The sequence below is a fragment of the Euleptes europaea genome, chromosome 1 (assembly GCF_029931775.1).
Source record: "Euleptes europaea isolate rEulEur1 chromosome 1, rEulEur1.hap1, whole genome shotgun sequence".
Taxonomy (NCBI): Eukaryota; Metazoa; Chordata; class Lepidosauria; order Squamata; family Sphaerodactylidae; genus Euleptes; species Euleptes europaea.
In genome coordinates, this window is record NC_079312.1 from 179,122,650 (window position 1) to 179,145,752 (window position 23,103).

The window sequence follows — 23,103 nt, forward strand, 5'->3', positions numbered from 1 at the left end:
AGATTCTCTGTGTGGGGGTGGGGAAGCCAAGGTGTTTTTTTACCTGTTTTGCTAGGCTGGGGCTTGTGTCTCTGGGAGTGAAATTCTTGCTCTTTTGGGGGCTTGCCAACTTAGGCCTGGAGTTGTGTGAATCAGTGTGAGTCTTTGCCTGGGCTGTGCTGCTTGTTTTCTTTGGGGTTTCCCTATTCTGTTTTAGGAGGGGGGGGTGTTGCCTGTTCTGCGTGGGCTGGGGCTTGTGTCTGTGGGAGCTAAATTCCTGCTCTTTTGGGGGCTTGCCAACTTAGGCCTGGAGTGAAGTTGTTGCCAAGTGTGCTGTGATTAACTGCATCAAGGTTTTGCGTTGTTGGGTGAAGACTGGAGTGGAGGTGACTTTGCTGACAGTCCTGCATTAATAAGATCTGTTAGGTAGTGTTTGGCCTACATTGGCCCCTCACATTTGAATCCTAGCTAGGGCCTGAGCTTCTAACCAACTAGGCTCAGCTAGTTCTTTAAAATGGCAAGGGATCCTGATTTTTAAATAGCTTAAAAGGTCAAACAGTTGTTGGGGCAACCTCCTGGGTGCCAGCAGATTTAGAATTCAACGGTGAGGGAAGGAAGAGTGACCTTGCAGGGAAAAGAAAACTCCTCCTCCTGGTTCCTGAGGGATCCATTGTTGGAGCTCAGATTTTGATAGGCTAAATCTCCTAGGCATCACTTCCCCTTTTAAAAAGGTTTAGAAATCCATCTCCAGGGCAGTGTGACAGGTTCATCTTAGACAGGTCTCTAGACCAGGTTCACCAGCTAGTTTTTTTTTTTTTTTAACCATACAAACCAGAAGTTACTAAAGGTTAGGTTAGGGCCTTTTGTGTTTGGGAGAAAATCCCGTAGTTGTCTTTGGGGGAGGGTACATAAAAAGTTGTCAGGTCAGGGACTGATCCTAGTCCAGGAAAGCTAGCTAGGCCATTAAACCTCCCCGCATTACAGGTAGCCAGAGTTTGGCCCAGGGGAACAATGAGTGGCAGGGGTGCAGGTAAGAGGGGCCCCGGGGGAAAGCGAAGGAAAAGACTAGAGGTGTGGAGGGGAGGGGGAGGGCTGCGGCTCGCCCCCGATCTGGGCAGGGAGCAGCTGCACAGGTGCCCTCCAAGATCCAGCGGCGGATTCTCTTCGCCGAGGGGGCCTCTGGAGCTGCCACCTCTGCACAGGTGATGGCAGGTGCTGGCACTGGGCGGAGGTCTGCTGCTGCTCAGGCTGTCCCTCCTTCTCCTCCTCCTCCTGCTGTTGTTGAGATTTTCCAGAAGGTGAAGGAGGAGGAGGAGCAGTCTGAGGAGGAACTGGGGTTGAGCTTCTTTGATGCAAGTCTGTCGGAGCTCACCCCCTCTTCCAGGAAAGTGGTGGAGGAACTTGCAAGGTCGCTGGACACCCCGTCAACTTTGCCTGCTCCTTCACATCCCAGCAGTCCTTCCATGGGGACACAGGAGGAGAGGGTGGAGGAGGCCCAAGAGGAAGAGATGGAGGTTCACCCAGGGGTGCGGCCATCTCAACCCCTTCCACCGTCGCCACCTCCCCCTGCGTTCCGTAGACACGACGTGTCTGCCCCGAGCACCTCTAGGCAGGTTGCTCCCATGGCACCTGCAGTGGCCGAGCCACGTGGGGGCCAATTCACATCCTCGACCTGGAAGTACTTCCAGGTGCCAGAGGATGATCCACGGTTCACTGTGTGCCAGCTGTGCAGGGCGCGGGTAAGTCGAGGGAGAGACCTCAGTCATCTCTCGACCTCTGTAATCCGGAACCACAGCGCGGTTCCACAGCGCGGTTCCACAGCGCGGTGCTTCTTCAGGGGGAGAGAGAGGCTGGTTCTCCGTTGGCCAAGGGGCCAGCCCAGGGGAGAGGCGACCACCGCCCTCGCCTTGTGCTCTCCCTGCTGCACACGGTGCAGCGACTCCAATAGGGAAGGGACGCCAAACAACTCTGACTGAGATGCTTGGTGGAGGTGGCGTCAGTAGGGCGCCAAGAGATGGGGTTAGGGCAGCGATGAGAAAAGTGACTCGTCTCCTCGGCGAGGTGATCGCCGTGGATGATTTACCCTATCGTCTAGTGGAGAAAGTTGCCTTCAGAAGGCTGATCCACTGCCTGGTGCCCTGGCACAAGTTCCCAGCTCGCTCAACGATGGCACAATCCGTTGTGCCCTCGTTGTATAGGGCCGCCAGAGCGCATATGAAGGTACAGCTGTCCAGCGCTGCCGGGAGAACTGTGTACTTCACATCTGACCTGTGGACAAGCCAGCACGCGCAGCATGGGTTACTCTCCCTCACCACGCACTGGTGGCAAACTGACGACCTCGAGGGGGGGAGCAGCACTAGGCAGGGAGAGTGCCGCCAGGCCGGCTATCGCCAGGCTATGCTCCACACGCAGGTGTTCGCGGAGACTGCCGCACGGCAGCCAACATTGCCGCTGCCCTGAGGGTGCAGTTAGCATCCTGGGTAGGCAGGGATGTTGCCATGGGCTTCATGGTGACAGACGGCGGCGCAAACATCCATGCGGCAGCAGCAGCATTGGGCCTGGAGGCACGTATTTACTATGCAGCCCACCTTCTCCACCTCATGGTCAAGGATTCTCTGGGCCTGGGCTCCCAGCAGGAATCCAGGCTGGATGGCGCGACTCATGATTTCTGGCATCTCATCATGAAATGCCGGCAGATTATGAGTCACTTCTCACGCAGTACGCATGAAAACTACGCACTGCGTGAGATTCAGGCCCGAGAAGGCGTTCTGGAGCACCACCTTAAGGGTGACATTGACACACACTGGAACTCCACCCATGCCATGCTCAGGCGTTTGGTGGAGCAGAAGAGGGCCCTCGGGGCATTGTTCCTTGAGACCAATGCCTTGGGGCCTGAGAGGCAGCTCAGCTGTGACGAATGGCTGGCTATCTTTCAGACTGTGCTGGTGCTTGAGCCCTTCAAGCACTGCACAGACATGCTCTCCTCTGATACGGCGACGCTAGCTCTGTTCACCCCCACGACCAACAGGCTTCGTGCGAGGCTAGACGTATTTCTGGAGCTGGCTGAAGGACGTGCAGAGTTGGTTCCAGTGCCACAATTTCCACCTGGTGGGTTGTGTGATCGTGTGCGAGTGCAGAGAGGAGGATCTGGGTGCGACCAACCCCCTCCCTCTCACTGTCTAAGGCCTTCCTTCCATGCGGGTATACCTTTGTGGCATGCCTGGTTACTATTGGGTTTCTCTGGCTGTTTGTGGGAGGGGGTAGGTGGCCAGCTTCCTGCGAACTACTTTGCTGGCTTTGGGGGAGACCTTGAGACTCAGTTAACAGATTGAGGAACTTTGGAGAACTTTGCTTGCTTCCTATTGAAGACTTGGCTTGCCTCACCTGTGTGGTTCCTGTCTGCGGGGGGGTCCAGCTCATCTGCCTCATGGTTGCGGCTCCCTGGTGTGAAATCAGGCTTCAGTTCTTTTTTTTTGGGGGGGGGGGCTTCTGCTGTGGTTGGCTTGTCTTAGGTTAGGGTTCGGTTTTGCAGGAGAGGGCACTTTTGAATTTGTCGTGGTTGGTTGTGTTTAGGGTTTTTGTGAACAGTCTAGAGTTATCAGTGTGCTTGTGCTTGTTGGTAGTTCTGCTTCTAGGTAGCTGCCTTGTTTTTGATGGTGTCTGGTGGTGTTTAACTTTGCACTAGTTGTTAGGTAGGGTAGAAGGAAATGGGGTAGGAAAGATGGACGCATTGCTTTTTCCCCCCACGGCTCCTGGGGGGACATTTTTGGAGGTAGAGATCCCAAGCTTTCAGGGTAGCTTGGAGGGATCCTCCTTGCAAGAACCCCCAAGTTTGGTAAGGATTGGGTCAGGGGGGCAGAGTTATGGCGCCTGGAAGGGGGCAACCCCCTTCTCCATTAAAGCCAATGCAAACTTTTTGTATGGCATACAAGTAAAGCTTTTATGCGAGGAAGATTGATTGCCATTAACTCTAAACTTAAAAAACAAAAAAGACAGCGGAGACAACTTACAGAAGAACTTCAGAAGTTAGAGGAGCAGCATGTTAAATTAGGAAAAAGGAGTTTCCTGAAAGAGATCAAGAGGAAAAAAGCAGAAATTGATTTGATTGATACAGAAGAGATGCAAAAGAAAATTTTATTTGCAAATGAAAAGTTTTTTGAACACTCGAATAAACCTGGAAAATACTTAGCATATTCTCTTAGGAGACAAATGGATAAGAAGACAATAACAGGAGTCAAAATAATGCATAAAGTCAGCTATAAGGAAAGAGATATAACAGATCAATTTGTAAAATACTTTGAAAACCTATACAAAACTCATTAAAATCGACACAACCAAGAAGAGGAGATAGATTTATCAAGCATTCCAAGCTAAATGTATTTGAAAAAGATGAGCTTTCCGCTGCTCTTGGGGGGGGGGGGACATGCTTGGAGGTAGAGGTCCCAAACTTTCAGAGTAGCTTGAAGGGACCCTCCTTACCCAATCCTCCAGACCCCCTTACCCAATCCTCCCCAAACGTGGGGGTTCTTGCAAGGAGGGTCCCCGCAAGCCACCCTGAAAGTTTGGGACCTCTAACCACAAAAATGCCCCCCCAGGAGCTGTTCAAAAAAACTCCCAAATGCAAAAAAACCCTCAATGCAATCCAATCTTGGGAAGAAAGGAGTGAGGTTAATTAGACTGACCTACTTTCACATGCTAGGTCTGAAGAGTACAGGAAGTCTTGCCTCCCATAGAAAACCAATGGGAGGTTTTTTCCCACGGCTCAGGGGGGCATTTTTTGAGGTAGAGGTCCCAAACTTTCAGGGTAGCTTGAGGGGACACTCCTTGCAAGAACCCCCAAGTTTGGTGCGGTTTGGGTCAGGGGGTCCGGAGTTATGGGCTCAGGAAGGGGGCAACCCCCTTCTCTATTAAAACCAATGCAAAACAATGAAATTCGGGAATGTCGAATTTCAGCCGAATCGGCCTGAATCCGAATTGCGGTGATTCAGGAATTAGCATTCCCAAACCGAATCAAAGCAACCCGAACCCGAACTGGTTTTTTTTTTTTTTTGACAGCCCCAGTGCCTGTCAGGGATACCCTTTCCCCACACTGGCCCAGTTCGACTCACCTATGTAAGCCTCTGATCTCCCAGGGTGCTTCGTCCGCTCCGTCTCGTATTCATAGATTTTCTTTTCATAGAGCTTCCGGGTTGTTCCTGAAGGGACACAATTGGGGCGGTTGGGTTCAAACCAAGGTGACATAATACTTATAGCCCCACCGTTCCCCTTAAACATTCATCTTCCTGATGGGGGCTACCTTCAGCAATCCCAACTTTTATTTATTTACTTTTATTTCTACCTTGCCTTTATCTCTAATGGGAACCCAAAGCAGCTAACAGCGTTCTCCTCTCTTCCATTTTTACCCCCATGACATCAACCCTGTGAGGTAGGTTAGACTGAAGAGGAGAAGACTGAGAGGTGATACAATAACCATCTTCAAGTACTTGAACGGCTGTCATATAGAGGATGGTGCCGAATTGTTATCTGTTGCCCCAGATGGTCGGACCAGAATCAACGGGTTGAAATTAAATCAAAAGAGTTTCCGTCTAGACATTAGGAAGAACTCTCTAACAATTTGAGTGGTTCCCAGTGGAACAGGCTTCTTCGGGAGGTGGTAGGCTCTCCTTCCCTGGAGGTTTTGAAGCAGAGGCTAGATGGCCATCTGTCAGCAATGCTGATTCTATGACCTTAAGCAGATCATGAGAGGGTGGCCACCTTGGCCATCTTCTGGGCATGGAGTAGAGGTCACTGGGGGTGTAGGGGGGGAGGTAATTGTGAGTTTCCTGCAGTGTGCAGAGGGTTGGACAAGATGACCCTGCTGGTCCCTTGATTCTATGATTCTATGTGTGACTGGCCCAAGGTCCCCCAGCAAGCTTCCATGACACTGTGGGTATCCGAACTTGGGACTCCCAGATCCTGGTCTGATACCCTAACCAGCTATGCTCACTAACCGTGTTTTGCTTTCTGGGACATGCCGTATTATGGCTCCACCCATCCTGGTGTGCCAGAATTGCAAAGGTACCCACAGGCTCGAAAAGGCTGGGGACCCATGGGGTATTCTAGAAGTCAGAGGAAGTTGGTGTTTCCTGTCCAGAGCAATGGGCATAGTAACGATATTGATTACAGGGATGTTGCCAGTATCTACCAGGGAAAGAAAGATTATTACTCTATCCCTGGTGTTGTTACTTTGGTTTTGTTTCCAGCTTGAAGAAGAAGAAGAAGAGTTGGTTTTTATATGCTGACATTCTTGACCACTCAAAGAAGAATCAAACCGGCTTACAATCACCTTCCCTTCCCCTCCCTACAACAGACACCCTGTGAGGTAGGTGGGGCCGAGGGAGCTCTAAGAGAGCTGTGACTAGCCCAAGGTCACCCAGCTGGCTTCATGTGGAGGAGTGGGAAAACCAAGCCGGTTCACCAGATTAGTGTCCGCTGGTCCTAACCACCACCCTTAACCACTGCACCACGCTGGCTCTCTTGAACCGCACACCCCAAACATATTTACTTCCCCCAAGAAAACGACATTCTCCTCTTAGTCCATACCAACAATAGGTCCGTGTGGGATGGCGTATTTCTTCAAGCGGGCCATCAGTTCCTTATCTGTTAACCTACTGTACTTGTCCATGACTCTACCTGGCAAACGCAAGAAGAAAAATAGTTACTGCCTCTTCTTCCTGCCACCATCTCCAACATCAGTCAGTGGAAAGATGGCACACAACCAACCACATCGGCAAGCAGAACAAATGCCCGTGAAGCCTCAAATGCGAGCGCTCAACAAGGTAGGCTGCTCCTGGTTCTCTGTAAAGAATCACAACACTAGGGGGTGATCTCACCGTAGTGAAATGGGCAGAATGCAGGCAGGCTCTCGCCAACCCAGCGACAAAGGGGATATAGAATTGAGTTGGGTCAACAACAATCGGGCACTGAAGACAAGACAGGGAGGACTTGAAAATGGGAAGGCTTGGAAATGGAAGGAACTCTGGCTATTTTTCTCTATTGTCCTATCGATGAGAGAGAGAAAACCTTTCGCAAAGGGAGGAGTTAGGCTGAAATTCAGCACTGCTTCACCAAGAACGGTTTTTACTTGCTACACACTGGAAAGTGACCATCAGTGGATTTGGGCAGGGCAGATACAACTCAATCCAGAACCATTTATCGACATGGCAATTGTACCCAGGGTGCCAAAGTACATAGGAGGTGCATATTATTTCCTCAGGGACCTGTGAAGCTGTACAATGTGAAAGCTGGACAATGAAGAAAGCTGATAGGAAGAAATGTGGTGTTGGGAGGAGAGTGTTACGGATACCGTGGATTGCCAAATTAAAAAATCGGTGGGCTCTAGATCAAATCAAGCCTGAACTGACCCTAGAAGCTAAAATGACTCAACTGAGGCTGTCGTACTTTGGCCACATTATGAGAAGGCAAAGAGTCACTGGAAAAGACAGTCACGCTGGGAAAAGTTGAGGGCAGCAGGAAAAGAGGAAGACCCAACAGGAGATGGATGGACTCTATAAAGGAAGCCGCGGCCCTGTTTGTAAGACCTGAACAAGGCTATTAAGATATGACGTTTTGGAGGACACAGATTCATAGGGTCGCCATGAATCGGAAGCGACTTGACGGCACTTAACACCCACGTCACACCTGCCAAGTCCTTAACACTGTGGAAGTCAGCAATCTTCCCACGGGTAAAAATACTTTCTCTGAGTACTAGGAGCTATATTCATAGGTGCCTCTCCGTAGAAGAGAGAGATTTGAGTTCGAGTACCACCTTAGCGACCCACAACATTTGCAGGGTCTACGCTTGTGGGAGACAAAGCTTCCTTCGTCAGATGACAGTGTATACCCTGGAAATCTTGTGGGTCTCTAAGGAGTTGCGGACTGGAATCTTGTTCTTCTACTGTAGACAAAGATGCTTAAAAACCTCCAAAGAAGGAGAGCTCACCACATGGGAAGAACGCCAGAAAGGAGCTAAGAGGGACAAAGAAAACTCTGAAGATTACCATACTATCATTAATTGGTTTTGCCTGCGCCTTCTATAAAGAAAATTAGTATGTATACGACATACGAAGTCAGTTTAACTATATTTTATTGATCTGAGTTAACAGATTGTGAGAAAAGAAATTTAGCATGACCTCTTAATGCACAAAATACCCTTCCCCAAAAAATAAAAATCTCCTGCTGCTCAATATTAAGTGGGGGTATGCTAATATACCATAACCCTCCCCTCATTCACTCAAGGCCCCACCCCTCTCTTACCTTCATCTCCATAGTCAGTATATTCCTCATTTCTCGCAGAGTTGTAGCTTTCCATTAAGGATTTCTTTGTGGAGCCAAGAGCTGGAAAAGGCAAAATAATCAGGGAAAATTTGGTTCGGTACTCTCCCCCACACAAAAAGCACAGCTAACTATGGGGTGGAAAGTGCTGTGAAGTCACAGCAGACTTACAGCAACCCCATAGGGCAAGGGTGTCGAACATAAGGCTCGGGGGCCAGATCCGGCCCCTTGAGAACTCTTTTCCGGCCCACGAGCCAACCGAAGCGCCCCCCCCCACTCCTGATCTGGAAATGAAAATACTGCAAAAGCGTTATTGTTTTTCGCATGTTTGTATTTTAACTAAAAAAATACAGTCATAAATAGTAGTGTTAATTGGCGTTGCCTGCGCCTTCTATAAAGTTTGTATCTTTGGACCCTGGCATTAAATTTTTGTGCACCCAGCCCGACCAAGTGACATTCATGCTATATCAGGCCCTTGCAACAAATGAGTTTGACACCCCTGCCTCTAGGAAGATCACAGACAAGACGACTGCAGCAGCATTATCCTGCCTGCGTCCCATGGCACACAATATAATAGGCATGCTCCTCTGATACTGGAGATGATAGGTATGTATCATGACTAGTATGCATAAGAACATAAGGAAAGCCCTGCTGGATCAGACCAAGGTCCATTAGGTCCAGCAATACGTTCACACAGTGGCCAACCAGGGGCCTCTAGGAAGCCCCACAAACAAGATGACTGCAGCAGCACCATCTTGCCTTTGTTCCAAAGCACCTCGTATAATAGGCCTGCTCCTCTGATCCTGGAGAGAATAGGCATGCATCATGACTAGTATCAGTTTTGACTAGTAGCTATGAATACCCCTCTCCTCCATGAACATGCCCACTCCCCTCTTAAAGCCTTCCAAGTTGGCAGCCATCATCACATCCTGGGGCAGGGAGTTCCACAATTTAACCGAGATTTTCCTCCGTTTCCATCCAAACAGTGTTGCTTCCTCTTGCTCCAAGACCACTCCCCCCACGTTCTTCTGATGCCTCTTAACTCTCCTTCCCTGGCTGATCTGCAGTTTCCTCTGAAGTATCTCTCACCTTCTCTCCCATAGTTGAAGTCTTCCTTGCTCCGGGGACTCACAAAGGTCTCTCGCGTGTAGCTGTAGCTGCTCATCGGCTCTGCGTGGGCACAAAGAACAGGGAAAATGGTCAGGCCCTAGTGGCCGACAGGGATACCCTTTCCCCACACTGGCCCGGTTCGACTCACCTATGTAGGCCTCTGATCTCCCAGGGTGCTTCGTCCGCTCCGTCTCGTATTCGTAGATTTTCTTTTCATAGAGCTTCCGGGTTGTTCCTGAAGGGACACAATCGGGGCGGGTGGGTTCAAACCAAGGTGACAAAATACTTATAGCCCCACCATTCCCCTTAAACATTCATCTTCCTGATGGGGGCTACCTTCAGCAATCCCAACTTTTATTTATTTACTTTTATTTCTACCTTGCCTTTATCTCTAATGGGAACCCAAAGCAGCTAACAGCGTTCTCCTCTCTTCCATTTTTATCCCCATGACATCAACCCTGTGAGGTAGGTTACACGGAAGAGGAGAAGACTGAGAGGTGATACAATAACCATCTTCAAGTACTTGAACGGCTGTCATATAGAGGATGGTGCCGAGTTGTTATCTGTTGCCCCAGAAGGTCGGACCAGAAGCAACGGGTTGAAATTAAATCAAAAGAGTTTCCATCTGGACATTAGGAAGAACTTTCTAACAATTTGAGCGGGTCCTCAGTGGAATAGGCTTCCTCGGGAGGTGGTGAGCTCTCCTTCCCTAGAGGCTTTTAAGCAGAGGCTAGATGGCCATCTGTCAGCAATGCTGATTCTATGACCTTAAGCAGATCATGAGAGGGTGGCCACCTTGGCCATCTTCTGGGCATGGAGTAGGGTCACTGGGGGTGTTGGGGGGGAGGTAGTTGTGAGTTTCCTGCAGTGTGAAGAGGGTTGGACAAGATGACCCTGCTGGTCCCTTCCAACTCTATGATTCTATGTGCGACTGGCCCAAGGTCACCCAGCTGGCTTCATGTGGAGGAGTGGGGAAACCGAGCCGGTTCACCAGATTAGTGTCCGCTGGTCCTAACCACCACTCTTAACCACTGCACCACGCTGGCTCTCTTGAACCGCACACCCCAAACAGATTTACTTCCCCCAAGAAAACGACATTCTCCTCTTAGTCCATACCAACAATAGGTCCGTGTGGGATGGCGTATTTCTTCAAGCGGGCCATCAGTTCCTTATCTGTTAACCTACTGTACTTGTCCATGACGCTACCTGGCAAACGCAAGAAGAAAAATAGTTACCACCTTTCTTCTTCCTGCCACCATCTCCACCATCAGTCAGTGGAAAGATGGCACACAACCAACCACATCGGCAAGCCGAACAAATGCCCGTGAAGCCTCAAATGCGAGCGCTCAACAAGGTAGGCTGCTCCTGGTTCTCTGTAAAGAATCACAACACTAGGGGGTGATCTCACCGTAGTGAAATGGGCAGAATGCAGGCAGCCTCTCGCCAACCCAGCGACAAAGGGGATATAGAATTGAGTTGGGTCAACAACAATCGGGCACTGAAGACAAGACAGGGAGGACTTGAAAATGGGAAGGCTTGGAAATGGAAGGGACTCTGACTATTTTTCTCCATTGTCCTATCGATGAGAGAGAGAAAACCTTTCGCAAAGGGAGGAGTTAGGCTGAAATTCAGCACTGCTTCACCAAGAACGGTTTTTACTTGCTACACGCTGGAAAGTGACCATCAGTGGATTTGGGTAGGGCAGATACAACTCAATCCAGAACCATTTATCGACACGGCAATTGTACCCAGGGTGCCAAAGTACATAGGAGGGGCATAATATTTCCTCAGGGACCTGCGAAGCTGGACAATGTGAAAGCTGGACAATGAAGAAAGCTGATAGGAAGAAATGTGGTGTTGGGAGGAGAGTGTTACGGATACCGTGGATTGCCAAAAAAACAAATTGGTGGGCTCTAGATCAAATCAAGCCTGAACTGGGACACAGCCTCTAAGCCAGGTGTTTCAAACATAAGGCCCGGGGGCTGGATCTGGTCCCTTGGAGCCCCTATCCGGCCCACGTGCCAAGCCAAGCGGCCACCCCCCCCTACTCCTGATCTGGGATGGTGAGCCCGCAGTTAAATAAATAAAAATAAATGAAAATACTGCAAAAGTGTTATTGTTTTAGGCATGTTTGTATTTTAAGTAAAAAAATAAAGTCAAAAATAGTATCATTAATTGGCTTTACCTGCGTCTTCTATAAAGTTTGTATCTCCGGTACCTGGCATTAAATTTTATCAGGTTGATACTAGCATGCACACTCTTTATGGTGAATGGCCTGGTTGTCTTATAGAGTCCAATGATAGACAACGAGGAGGAGGTTAAGTTAAAAGCAACAGTTCTTTATTTAGCTAAACACAGGGCTGGGGTGAGTTAACCACAGATAAGGCACAGGGTTACCCACCCGAGTACAAAGGAAGGTGAGCATCATTTATGCATTAGAACAGGGAGGCGCATAGCTGCTTGCAAGCAGATTGATACACAGAAGCACCAATACACCTTAGGTGTCTACTCCATGTTAATTAGCATAGCCTATAGCTATTGCCCGAAGGCGTAACTAAGCAAGTGCTTGATCTTTTGAGCTAGGAAACAGAAACTGCATTCCTAAGGATAGAGGTAAGAGGAACTGTGAGCTAATTCAAAGACAGAAAACAGAACCTTTATTGGCATTTACAGTAACAAAACAAACAGGTAAAGCAGCTAGATACGGATCTAAAAAAAGAATGAATACACAGTTCATCAGTAAATTTTATAATAAACAATTAAATGAGGGCTCCCCTCCTTCTTTCTCCCTCCTTTAGGACCTTGGCCAGGAACTCGGCTACTTGAGTGGTAACTTCGAAGCTTTTGTCATCCAATAAATGGCCTATGTTTCCAGTAGTCATTGCAGTAGTAAATTGAGGAAGAGAGCTAATTAAGCTGCATCGAAGCTGTGTGAAAAGTGGACGGTACAAGAGAATATGTTGTATTGTGTCAGGTTCTTTGCATTGACACCTACAACATCTTGCTTCACGTGGTATTCCCTTGTATCTACCACTAACAACAGCTGAAGGGAATATATTAAATCTGGCCAACAAAAATACGGTGAGAGGGTATAGTTAAGTTAGCAAAATACTGGGCCATAGAGTTTATTTGATAAGAAAGGCCTAAAAAACGAGGGGAGCAGATACCTTCAGCACCGGCTTTTATTATTTGGGAATCACTGTCCCCTATCCTTTTTTGGATTGTCCTAAAAATATATAATTCACTGGAATTGGACAAGGAATCAAGATCAATCCTGAGTGATCTGATCCTATTTAAGATAAGCCGAGACCATCTAGAAACAGTTGAGTCAGTATGTAAAGCTGCCAATAAACTACTCGGGGGGGATCGAAAATGAGAACGTAACCAGTATTTGATAGTAGTGATCCAAGCACCAGATTCTATCGTGTGCAGTCCCAGCTCAGCGCACAGAGAAAAATAGCAAACAGAGTTTGTGACGCCAATGCTTCCCAAAAAAACTGCCCTGTGACGCTCCACTTCTTTATTAAAACCCTGGATCCAAACTGGGATTCCGTACAAAAGTTGCGGGATCACAGTGGCTTGGAAAATCTGTAAGGCGGCCGGAACAAAATGGTTACCCTTCTTATAGTAAAAACGAGTTATTGCAGCCATCTTTTTTTTTTTTTTTTGCCAAGGTAATGGACTGATTACGGTGTGCAATCCATTTTAAATTATAATGAAAAGAGACCCCCAAATATTTAAACTTTTTCACTTGTTCGATTTCTCTTCCCTCAATTTTCCAAACTGATTGCTTCCAAGTCTTAGAAAAGATCAGAATCTTGGTCTTATCAAAATTAATAGGTAGGGAATTCCGTTTACTGAATAGGATAAAAGAAGCTAACAAATATTTAAGACCCATCTTTGAAAGGGATAGGACTGCTGCGTCATCCACATATAACAGAATAGGGACTTTCTCAGAGCTTAGCTTAGGTGCATGACCATCAGTATTAGCCAAAAAAGCAGGGAGATCTGAAATAAATAAATAAATAAAATAAGGATGGTGCCAGTACACAGCCTTGCTTTACGCTTTTTGTCACCGGGATTTTTTGGGTTAAAAGGCTCCCCTCATCAAATCTAACTTGACAGGTATTGGATGTATGGAGGTTATGTAATATAAACAAAAGGCGTTGGTCAAGGCCCATATGGCATAGTTTCTCCCATAAAATCTGTCTATCGACTGTGTCAAACGCTCTTTGAAGGTCGATAAAAGCAACATATAACTTTCCTCTAGGGAACTTAAGATATTTTTCTGCCAAAAATGCAAGAACTGTGCAATGATCAGTTGTAGAATGGTTAGGTAAAAATCCAATTTGCTCTTTCCCTGGGAGATTATGAAGGGCCATCCATTCGGATAATTTCTTGAGGAGATGCTTGGCATAGAGCTTTCCTATAATAGACAAAAAACTAATTGGTCTGTAATTTTCCGGTTTACTAGGATCACCTTTCTTAAACAATGGTATTATTATAGAATTCAGCCACGAATCTGGGAGGATACCAAATTTGTCTATCAGCGTGAAGAGGTGTGCGAGTGGCAGGGCCCACCAATCAGAATTACTCCTTAGGAGTTCTGCAAGAATACCATCGGGTCCCAGGGCTTTGCCCAATTTTAAGCTAATAATATGTTCTCTCATCTCATCACAGGTGACAGGAGGCCATTCTGGTACATCAGGGGCTATAAAAGATTCTCTGATAGCAACCCCTGGGGACTTCACATTAAAAACATTAGAATAGTGCGAAAACCATGCCTGAGCATGAATTACACTTGCAGAGTTGCCACCAACCGAATAATTAAGTCCTGAAATTAGTGACCAGAAAGCTTTGCTATTTTTACTATTAAATGCTTGGAATTACTGCAACCATTTCTCCATAGCAAAAGCATGTTTTTTTTCCGGCTAGCAAAATTTGGTACCCTTTCTCTTTTCGCAGTATGCTGAGGGGACCCAAGGTAACAGGCCCGAGCGCATCAGCTTAAACAGATGGCGTAGCTCTTTCTTTGCCGCAAGGCATTCAACATCAAACCAGGTGCTATTTAGACATTTAGAGGACCTACGACTAATTGGTTGAGCAAAGTCACCAAGTCTGTCAACAGTATTGTTATATGTTGACAATGCCACCATTGGGGTTTCAGCATTTAATAGTTTGTTAAATAACTGCTGCCCAGTATCACTATGTATCCATTGCTGAATTTGGGACACAGTAGAGGGAGACCATTTAATCCTCTTATACTTGCTGACAGTGTGATCTTGATCCTGGTTCGACAAAAAGGGCTTGGCAGGTTCACAACTAGTCTTAAAAGTCAGGAGCAAGGGTAGATGATCACTTTCTGATCGATTGCCAATTACATAATTGACAATGTGGTCACTTAGGTCAGCTGAATGGACTGCAAAATCAACAACACTACAACCACGCAGGGAGATATAAGTGTACTGGCCGAAGGGATCATATTGTAAAGAACCATTCAGTAGACATAGATTAAAATTCACACACAGTTCCACCAAATGATGACCAGCCTGATTTATAAACGGTCTTTTGACGACCTAGGGGCTAAAAATGGGAATGGTATAAAATCTTCAGCATCCCATTTCATAAAATTAATTAACTGCATGGTATTATGGCCCAACCTGGCGTTAAAATCCCCAGCAAGTAAAAGGGCATCTTCAGGTCGTGAATCTAAAAGTTTGCTCAGATAGGCATTTATTGTGTTCCAAACTGATGAGGATGCAGTACTGTCAATAAAAGGAGGAATATAAATATTAACTAATATAATTGACAGTTCCTTGGTGGGTAAGAGAAATGCCTGAGCGAAAGGGGGACAAGGATATAGTTGCCTAACTTTAAATTTACAGGAGTTATTAACCAAACAACACAGGCCCGCTTTAGGGCGGCCCTTGACAGCTTTCTCTCATTATGGTGAGAGGCAGTACCAGGCAGAGAGTATGGTTTGTTGGTTCATGGCCCCCGGATGCCAACCTCCCCAAAGCTTCCATGTGTGTGCATATGAGCACATAGTGTTCTATACCAGCCCTTATATCTGGGCACTACAAGTGTTTTATACCAGCCCTTATATCTGGGCACTACAATGGGAGACTAATATAGCCCCAGGGAAGTTGGTTTCAGGTAGCCTGCTCAAAGTTGACTCAGCCTTGGCAAACCACCCTGTAAACAAAGACTGCCTAGTAAACGTCGGGATATGACGTCACCCCATGGGTCAGGAATGAACTGGTGCTTGCACAGGGGACCTTTATCTTTATCTTTTTTATGTAACATTATTTTACCTTTCTCCACCCAACCTTTGGGTACCCAGCTATTAAATTTTACGGCACACGGCCCGGCCCGACCACATGATGTGACATTCATGCCATATCTGGCCCTCGCAACAAATTAGTTCGACGCCCCCAGCTCTAAGCTGCTTGCACCAAGGCGCCAAAATCCAAGACAAGTGCAGACACCTACAACTCGAATGTTTCGATAACAGTGTGGTGTAGTGGTTACAGTGCTGGACTAGGCCTGGGAGACCCAGGTTCGAATCCCTGCTCTGCCATGGAAGATCGCTAGGCGACCTTGGGCCAGTCACACACTCTCCGCTTAACCTACCTCTCACGGTTGTTGTGAGCATACAAGGGAGGCGAAAAGAACGATGGGAACCACGTTGGGTTCCCATTGGGAAGGAAGGCATGGTATAAATGACATTAGTAAACAAGAAGAGTTGGTTTTTATATGCCAACTTTCTCTACCACTTAAGGAAGAATCAAACCGGCTTACAATCACTTTCCCTTCTCCTCGCCACAACAGACACCCTGTGAGGTAGGTGGGGCTGAGAGAGCTGTGACTAGCCCAAGGTCACCCAGCTGGCTTCATGTGGAGGAGTGGGGAATCGAACCCGGTTCTCTAGATCAGAGTCCACCGCTCCAAACCGTCGCTCTCAACCACTACACCCAGTGAACAAAGTATTAATTCTCATACAATTCTTGAGCGCTGACTTACAACAAGGGCTGGCACCGCCCTCGACCCCCTCCCAGCCAAAGAGGCCTGCCAGCCGATGCCCACTTTGGCTACGCTCTCCCCCACCCCCCCAGATCCCGTCCCAAGGCCTTCTCTCCCCCAGATCCCGTCCCAGATCCCCTCCCCAGGCCCAGATCCCGTCCTGGCAGAGCCTTGGCGCACGGGTCTCCTTGCCCTCTCCGTTCCCTCTCTTATGCCAACCTCCAAAGCGGGCAAAGGGGGGAAGAGCGTCCTTCCGAGGGGTGGGGGGGGCAGAGATCCGGCTTAGGAAAAGGGAAGCAGGGGATGGGGGGGTCCTGCCATGCAGACGGGGGGGATGTATGGGGGCGCGCAGAGGGCAAGGGGAGGGAAGCGGGTACCTGGCTTTCCTTGCGCGCCGCGCTGGGCTGGGCAGGGCTCTGGAGCGGGCAGCCCCAGAAGCGAAGTGAGTTAGGCGGCGGGGAGGGGCGGGGCTGGGGGAACCGAGAGCCGCGCCCTCCCCTCCCCACCCCTCCCCTCCCCTCCCCCGGAGCTTGGGCGCTCTTCCAAGCCCGTTTTATGGCCAGGGCGGCTCCCCAGGGCAGGGGGGCCGAGCGCGCCGCCACCCAAGCGCACCTCCGCGGAGGGGCCGGCCAGGTGCGGAGTCCAGCCCCCAGGCTGGATCGGGCGCTTTCGGGGCGCTTGAGCCGGGCTTTGGATCTGGCCGCCCCGCGCAGTAGAAAGCGGTTGCAAAGCGGAGTGGGGACTAGCTAGATAGATGGGGAACACGTGCAGATTAGCAAGCAAGCAAGCAAGCAAGCAAGAAAGAAAGAAAGAAAGAAAGAAATTCAGATTAGCATGAAACCTAGAAGAGATAGATAGATAGATAGAACATATCTATCTATCTATCTATCTATCTATCTATCTATCTATCTATCTATCTATCTATCTATCTATCTATCTATCTATCTATCTATCATGAAACCTAGAAAGGAGGGATACTAGATTGAGGGATAGCTAGATAAGGAATACATTCAGATTAGCATGAAACCTAGAAGGGATGGCTGGATAGATTAGATAGACAGGTGTTCCTTATCTATGTATTTATCTGTCTATCTAGCATGAAACCTAGAAAGGATGGATAGATGGATTGAGAAGGAATACATTCAGATTAGCATGAAACCTAGAAGGGATGAGATAGATAGACAGATAGACGGACGGACACATTCAGATTAGGATGAAATTTAGATAAATAGATCAACAGACAGACAGACAGACAGACAGACAGACAGATAGATAGATAGATAGGGAACACATTCAGATTAGCATGAAAGCTAGATAGACAGATGTTCATTTAAAAATAGTCTTCCATTACAACCCAATGTATTGCTGAGAAATACTTGATAAGTAAGATCTTGCGTTCCAGCTTTCACGCAGCACTTTCCCAGTTTAGGGTTGCCAGCCTCCAGGTGGGGGCTGGAGATCCCCCACTGTTACAGTTGATCTCCAGGCAATAGAGATCAGCTCCCCTGCTTAGTCCAGGGTGGCCACGCAGGACATCTCTTGCCTTGAAAACCCCCACGGTGGGGGTTGCCATGAGTCCATTACGACTCCAAGGCGCTATATTTATTATTATTCGTTGAAGACTGCATCTCCCATCATCCTCTTGGATCTCTCTCTCTCTCTCTCTCTCTCTCTCTCTCTCTCTCTCTCTCTCTCTCTCTCTCTCTCTCTCTCTCTCTCTCTCTCTCTCCCCCCAACCCCTCCCACAGGAGGCAGGTTTATAGGACTTGCCTGAGCATGACTCTTTCGATTTCTAGCAGAGCGCTTGAAAAGTCAGACGCAGCTAGAGAATCGCCGCTTCTGTTTGGAATCGTCCTGGTGAGTTGATCCTCTGGCAAAATCTGGTGGGATGCAACTGGGATTTGGCTCTGTCCCTGCATCTAGGAGTCGGTGGAGTGCGCAGTAGAGTCTCCAAGAGCGTTTATGACATGCATGCTGATTAGAATTAAACCCCACCTGAGTTCAGGGGTTTTTATTCCCAAGCCGGGCTGCCACATCAGGGAGAGAGAAGAATATCCACATTGGCAAGTCTGGTTCAGGGTGTTTTGTCGTCCCCAGCAAGGGACGCTCTGTCCTTCTTCCTAACAGCCCTGCGAGGTTGGCTAATACTCTTATTGCATTGGTGAAACTGAGGGCAAGTCAGCGTGGGAGACTTAATTTAGGGATCATGTTGGGTCTGATCCGCATACCTGTGGGTAGGGTAGAAAGGTGGGTAATAAACATTTTAATTAAACATTGTTTTGAATAAATAAATAACAGTTTTATATGGGGCTGCATTTGATGAGTATAGTTTTTATTTATTGACAGTCCTAATTGAGATTTTAAGCGGGGGTCTTTTAGGGGTTTTGCATCCATCATTGCCCTCTCCTCCATTTTATCCTCACAACCACCCTGTTTTGAACCCAGGACCTTCTGCCTGCTAAGCAGATGCTCTTCCACTGATCCACAGCCCCTCTTCTTCAGTACCTCCTAATCAGGGATGCTTTTTTAGCCTGTGCCAGCTGAATGTATACAGGCTCAAACGCGAGGTGGTAGGTTGGATTGCATCCCTGTTTGGACTGCAGGGGATGGACTGGATCTCTGAATACTTCTTCCCAGGCAGAGGTCCACGCAGTTAGAAAACTAGCCCCTAAGGGATAACAATCCTTCCCTTTATCTTTGCTTATCCTCCTGGTTTTCTCTCCCCTCCCCAGGAATTGGTGGCACAACATCTATCCATCTGTGCTACATCTCAGCTGAATCTTGTCTCCTTTCTTGCTTACCGTGGCCAGAGGCTCGAGGCCTTGGCCATAGTCCAAGGGCTCATGTCTCACTGGCTAGGGGGCTTACAATAGGGTTGCCAACCCTGGGGTGGGAAATTCCTGGAGATTTGAAGGGGAAGCCTGGGGATGGTGAGGTTTGGGGAGGGAAAGGACCTCAGCAGGGAATAATGCCAGATTCCACCCCCCAAAGCGGCTGTGTTATCCAGGGGAATTTATCTCTGTCACCTGGAGATCACATGAAGCTGCCTTATACGGAACCAGACCCTCAGTCCATCAAAGTCGGTATTGTCTACTCAGACCGGCAGCGGCTATCCAAGGTCTCAGGTGGAGGTCTTTCACATCACCTACCTGCCTGGTCCCTTTAACTGGAGATGCCGGGGATTGAACCTGGGACCTTCTGCATGCCAAGCAGAGGCTCTTCTACTGAGCCACAGCCCGGTCCTAAAGGAAGCCTTAAATCAGACCCTTGGTCCATCAAAGTCGGTATTGTCTACTCAGACTGGCAGCGGCTCTCCAGGGTCTCTGGTGGAGGCCTTTCACATCACCTACTTGCCTAGTCCCTTTAACTGGAGATGCCCGGGATTGAACCTGGGATCTTCTGCATGCCAAGTTGAGGCTGTACCACTGAGTCTCCCCAGATCGGCTGGAATCCCAAGAGGTCCCCAAGCCCCACGTGGAGGTCGGCAACCCCACCAGTGAAGCAGGACTCCCCAGCAACACATGTCTATGTTGTTTTGTTTTGATTCTTTAAAATGGATGGTTATTGGGTCCAGAAATTTCTCCTATGCTGCTTTGGGTCCCTCCAGAGCAAACCGGCAAAGCGATGCCTTATTAAACGAAAATGCTAGCAAATGCCGGGGAGGAATCCCCAAAGCGGTCCTCTCTGTTCAGTGGAGAAAGGCCCTGCCCATTCTGGCCCCTTAGCATTTCGCCTCCTCATTGTCTGGCACATGCGAATTGGGCCAGGGGACGGGCGGAGCAGTCTCTTATCTGGAGAGCCGGGTTCAGTTTCCTCACTCTCCCACATGAAGCCTGCTGGGTGACCTTGGGTTAGCCAGTTCTCTCCGAACTCTCTCCGCCCCACCTACCTCTCAAGGTGTCAGTTGTGGGGAGAGGAAGGGAGGGTGATTGTAAGCTGGTTTGGGACGCCTTAAAGGTAGAGAAGGTAGGCATCTAAAAACCAACTCTTCTTCTTCTTCTAAATTCTGTCTTTATTATATAATATTAATAAAGATAAAGGATAGAAGAAAAATAGCCCTGAGATTTCTACCAATGAAACAGAAGGGTTCATGCCAAGGACTCCATTGGAGATAACATGTAGCATGAAACATATCATTATTTGAAAAGCATTAAAAGATTCAACAGTAAATACAAGAATAAACAATGTGTGATTAAAATAAGCATTTATATTATATCAAACACCAGACATTTGACGATTCAGGATTCCTGAGTTTTGTACTCTGCTCCAGCAGAGCAGAATGGGGATCGGCCCTTCCTCATTCCTTATCATTTGCACCGCAGATGTCTATTGACTTAAAGAAGTGTCCTTATTAAGGCCTGAGGAAACCGCCCTTTGCCCACAAGAGTGGCGGCATACCAAGGATTCTTGTCTACCAACCGCAAGTCCTTCCTGGTTCTTAGGAGGCCCGGATCTATGCAAGCCTAAGATGGAACCATTTCAGTTGGTGGTCCCTGACCCAAAGAGTGTCCGGCTGTCCTCGACTAGGGCCAGGGCCTCTTTGGCTGTGGCCCCGGCCTGGGGGAATTCCCTTTCTAGTGAGACCAGAGCCCAGAGGGATCGGAAAGAATTCCGCAGGGCCAATAAAAGGGAGATTTCCCACCAGGCCTATAGTTGAGGGCAGGTACGGTTTTTCATCACAGCCGGCCTTAGGGTTGCCAGGTCCCTCTTCGCCACCGGCGGGAAGTTTTTGGGGCGGAGCCCGAGGAGGGCGGGGTTTGGGGATGGGAGGGACTTCAATGCCATAGAGTCCAATTGCCATTTTCTCCAGGGGAACTGACCTCTATCGGCTGGAGATCAGTTGTAATAGCAAGAGATCTCTAGCTAGTACCTGGAGGTTGGCAACCCTATCTCCAGGGGAACTGACCTCTCTCAGCTGGAGATCAGTTGTAATAGCAGGAGATCTCCAGCTAGTACCTGGAGGTTGGCAACCCTGTCTCCAGGGGAACTGACCTCTATCGGCTGGAGATCAGTTGTAATAGCAAGAGATCTCCAGCTAGTACCTGGAGGTTGGCAACCCTAGGCATTGTATTGGGGACCCACGCCCTATACTTCATTTCCCACTCAGGGTGAAGGTACATGATTGATGCGTTCTAACAGCCTCTTCTTCCCCTTTGTCAGCCATGGCTTCCCCCCAGGAATTCCAGACCTTCGTCTTCCTCGACCTCGAAACCACCGGCTTGCCCCCCGACCGGCCCTGCATGGCCGAGCTGAGCCTGGTCGCCGTCCACCGCCGCTCCCTGCAGTGCCCCACCCTGGATTTGTCCCGGTCCCCGCAGCCTCCCCGCATCTTGGACAAGCTCACCCTCTGCGTCGACCCTCAGAAGCCCTTCACCGCCAAAGCGGAGGAGATCACCGGCCTGAGCAACCGGACGCTGGAGGAGGACTGCAAGCCGGGTTTTGACAGTGCCGCGGCAGAGGCCATGAGGGCCTTCCTGGACCGGCAGGCCGGCCCCGTCTGCCTGGTGGCCCACAACGGCCTGTGCTTTGACTTCCCTCTCCTGCGGACCGAGCTCTGGCGGGTGAACGCCGACCTGCCCCCGGACACCGGCTGCTTGGACACGCTGCCCGCCTTGAAGGACCTGGACCAGGCTGCCAGCAAGAGCTACCGGCTGGGAGAGGTCTTCCGACGCTTCTATGAGCGGGATCCGGTCGGGGCCCACTCGGCCGAAGGGGACGCCCTCACCCTTCTCTTGGTCTTCCTCGCCCGAGCCCCCGAACTGATGGACTGGGCAGCGGTCAACGCCCGGAGCTGGGGGGAGATCAAGCCCATGTACTCTCCCCAGTCCAATCGGTTGTAGAAACTGGCGCCAAATCCAAACTCAAAGGTGCTGAGGTTGCTTTGTGTGTAGGGTTGCCAACCTCCAGGTAGTGGCTGGAGATCTCCTGCTATTACAACTGATCTCCAGCTGACAGAAATCACTTCCCCTGGAGAAAATGGTCGCTTTGGCAATTGGACTTTATGGCATTGAAGTCCCTTCCCTCTCTAAACCCTGCCCTCCTCTGAATCCACCCCAGAAATCTCCAGGTATTTCCCAACCTGGAGCTGGCAACTAGGGTTGCCAACCTCCAGGTACTATTCAAAAAACAGCTAATAAGTGCTTACAGGAGTGTAGAATTCAAAATATGGCACTTAAACAGAAATATCCAAATCAGGAGAATCACGATGCAAAACTTGCAGTTAGAGTAATGTATTGGAACATTAGAAACAAAGGCTTTGTTTCTAATGTTCCAATACATTACTCTAACTGCAAGTTTTGCATCATGATTCTCCTGATTTGGATATTTCTGTTTAAGTTCCATATTTTGAATTCTAACCTCCAGGTACTAGCTGGAGATCTCCTGCTATTGCAACTGATCTCCATCCGATAGATATCCGTTCAGCTGGGGGAAATGACTTGAAACATTTGGGTGGGATCTTAGGAGAGGTTGCGCCCCATATATTCTATAAAATTAAAGAGCCCACAGCTGTGGAATACTTTCTGCTTGTTCTTCTTTGGGCTGGGTTAGCCTTCCGTACAAGGTGAGCAGGCCAGATAAACGGAAGTAGATCACAATTTAGATTTATCATCATGAATAATTCTCTGTGTGTCATGTTTACATTAAAAACTGACTATTTATGCATGATGATTAATGCAA

General features: G+C 48.7%; 2 protein-coding genes across 2 annotated transcripts in view; one reads left to right on the top strand and one right to left on the bottom strand.

Moving 5' to 3' along the window:
* Positions 1-10,600, bottom strand: part of LOC130483437 (emerin-like) — a 33,003-nt gene extending 22,403 nt beyond the window's left edge. Inside the window, exons 1-4 of the mRNA XM_056856198.1 lie at positions 10,519-10,600; positions 9,551-9,637; positions 9,382-9,462; positions 8,275-8,355 (exon numbers count right to left, since the gene is read on the bottom strand). Coding sequence (XP_056712176.1) covers positions 8,275-8,355; positions 9,382-9,462; positions 9,551-9,637; positions 10,519-10,600 — 331 coding nt within the window. The remainder of the gene's footprint in view (positions 1-8,274; positions 8,356-9,381; positions 9,463-9,550; positions 9,638-10,518) is intronic.
* Positions 10,601-21,587: 10,987 nt separating this feature from the next.
* On the top strand, positions 21,588-22,265 carry TREX2 (three prime repair exonuclease 2). The gene has a single exon (XM_056856219.1). The coding sequence runs from the start codon at positions 21,588-21,590 to the stop codon at positions 22,263-22,265; it is 678 nt and encodes a 225-aa protein (XP_056712197.1).
* The last annotated feature ends 838 nt before the right edge of the window (positions 22,266-23,103 follow it).

What these genes read in the sequence shown, in the direction of transcription:
- TREX2 (XM_056856219.1), top strand. Translation starts at nt 21,588, where the DNA reads ATGGCTTCCCCCCAGGAATTCCAGACCTTCGTCTTCCTCGACCTCGAA.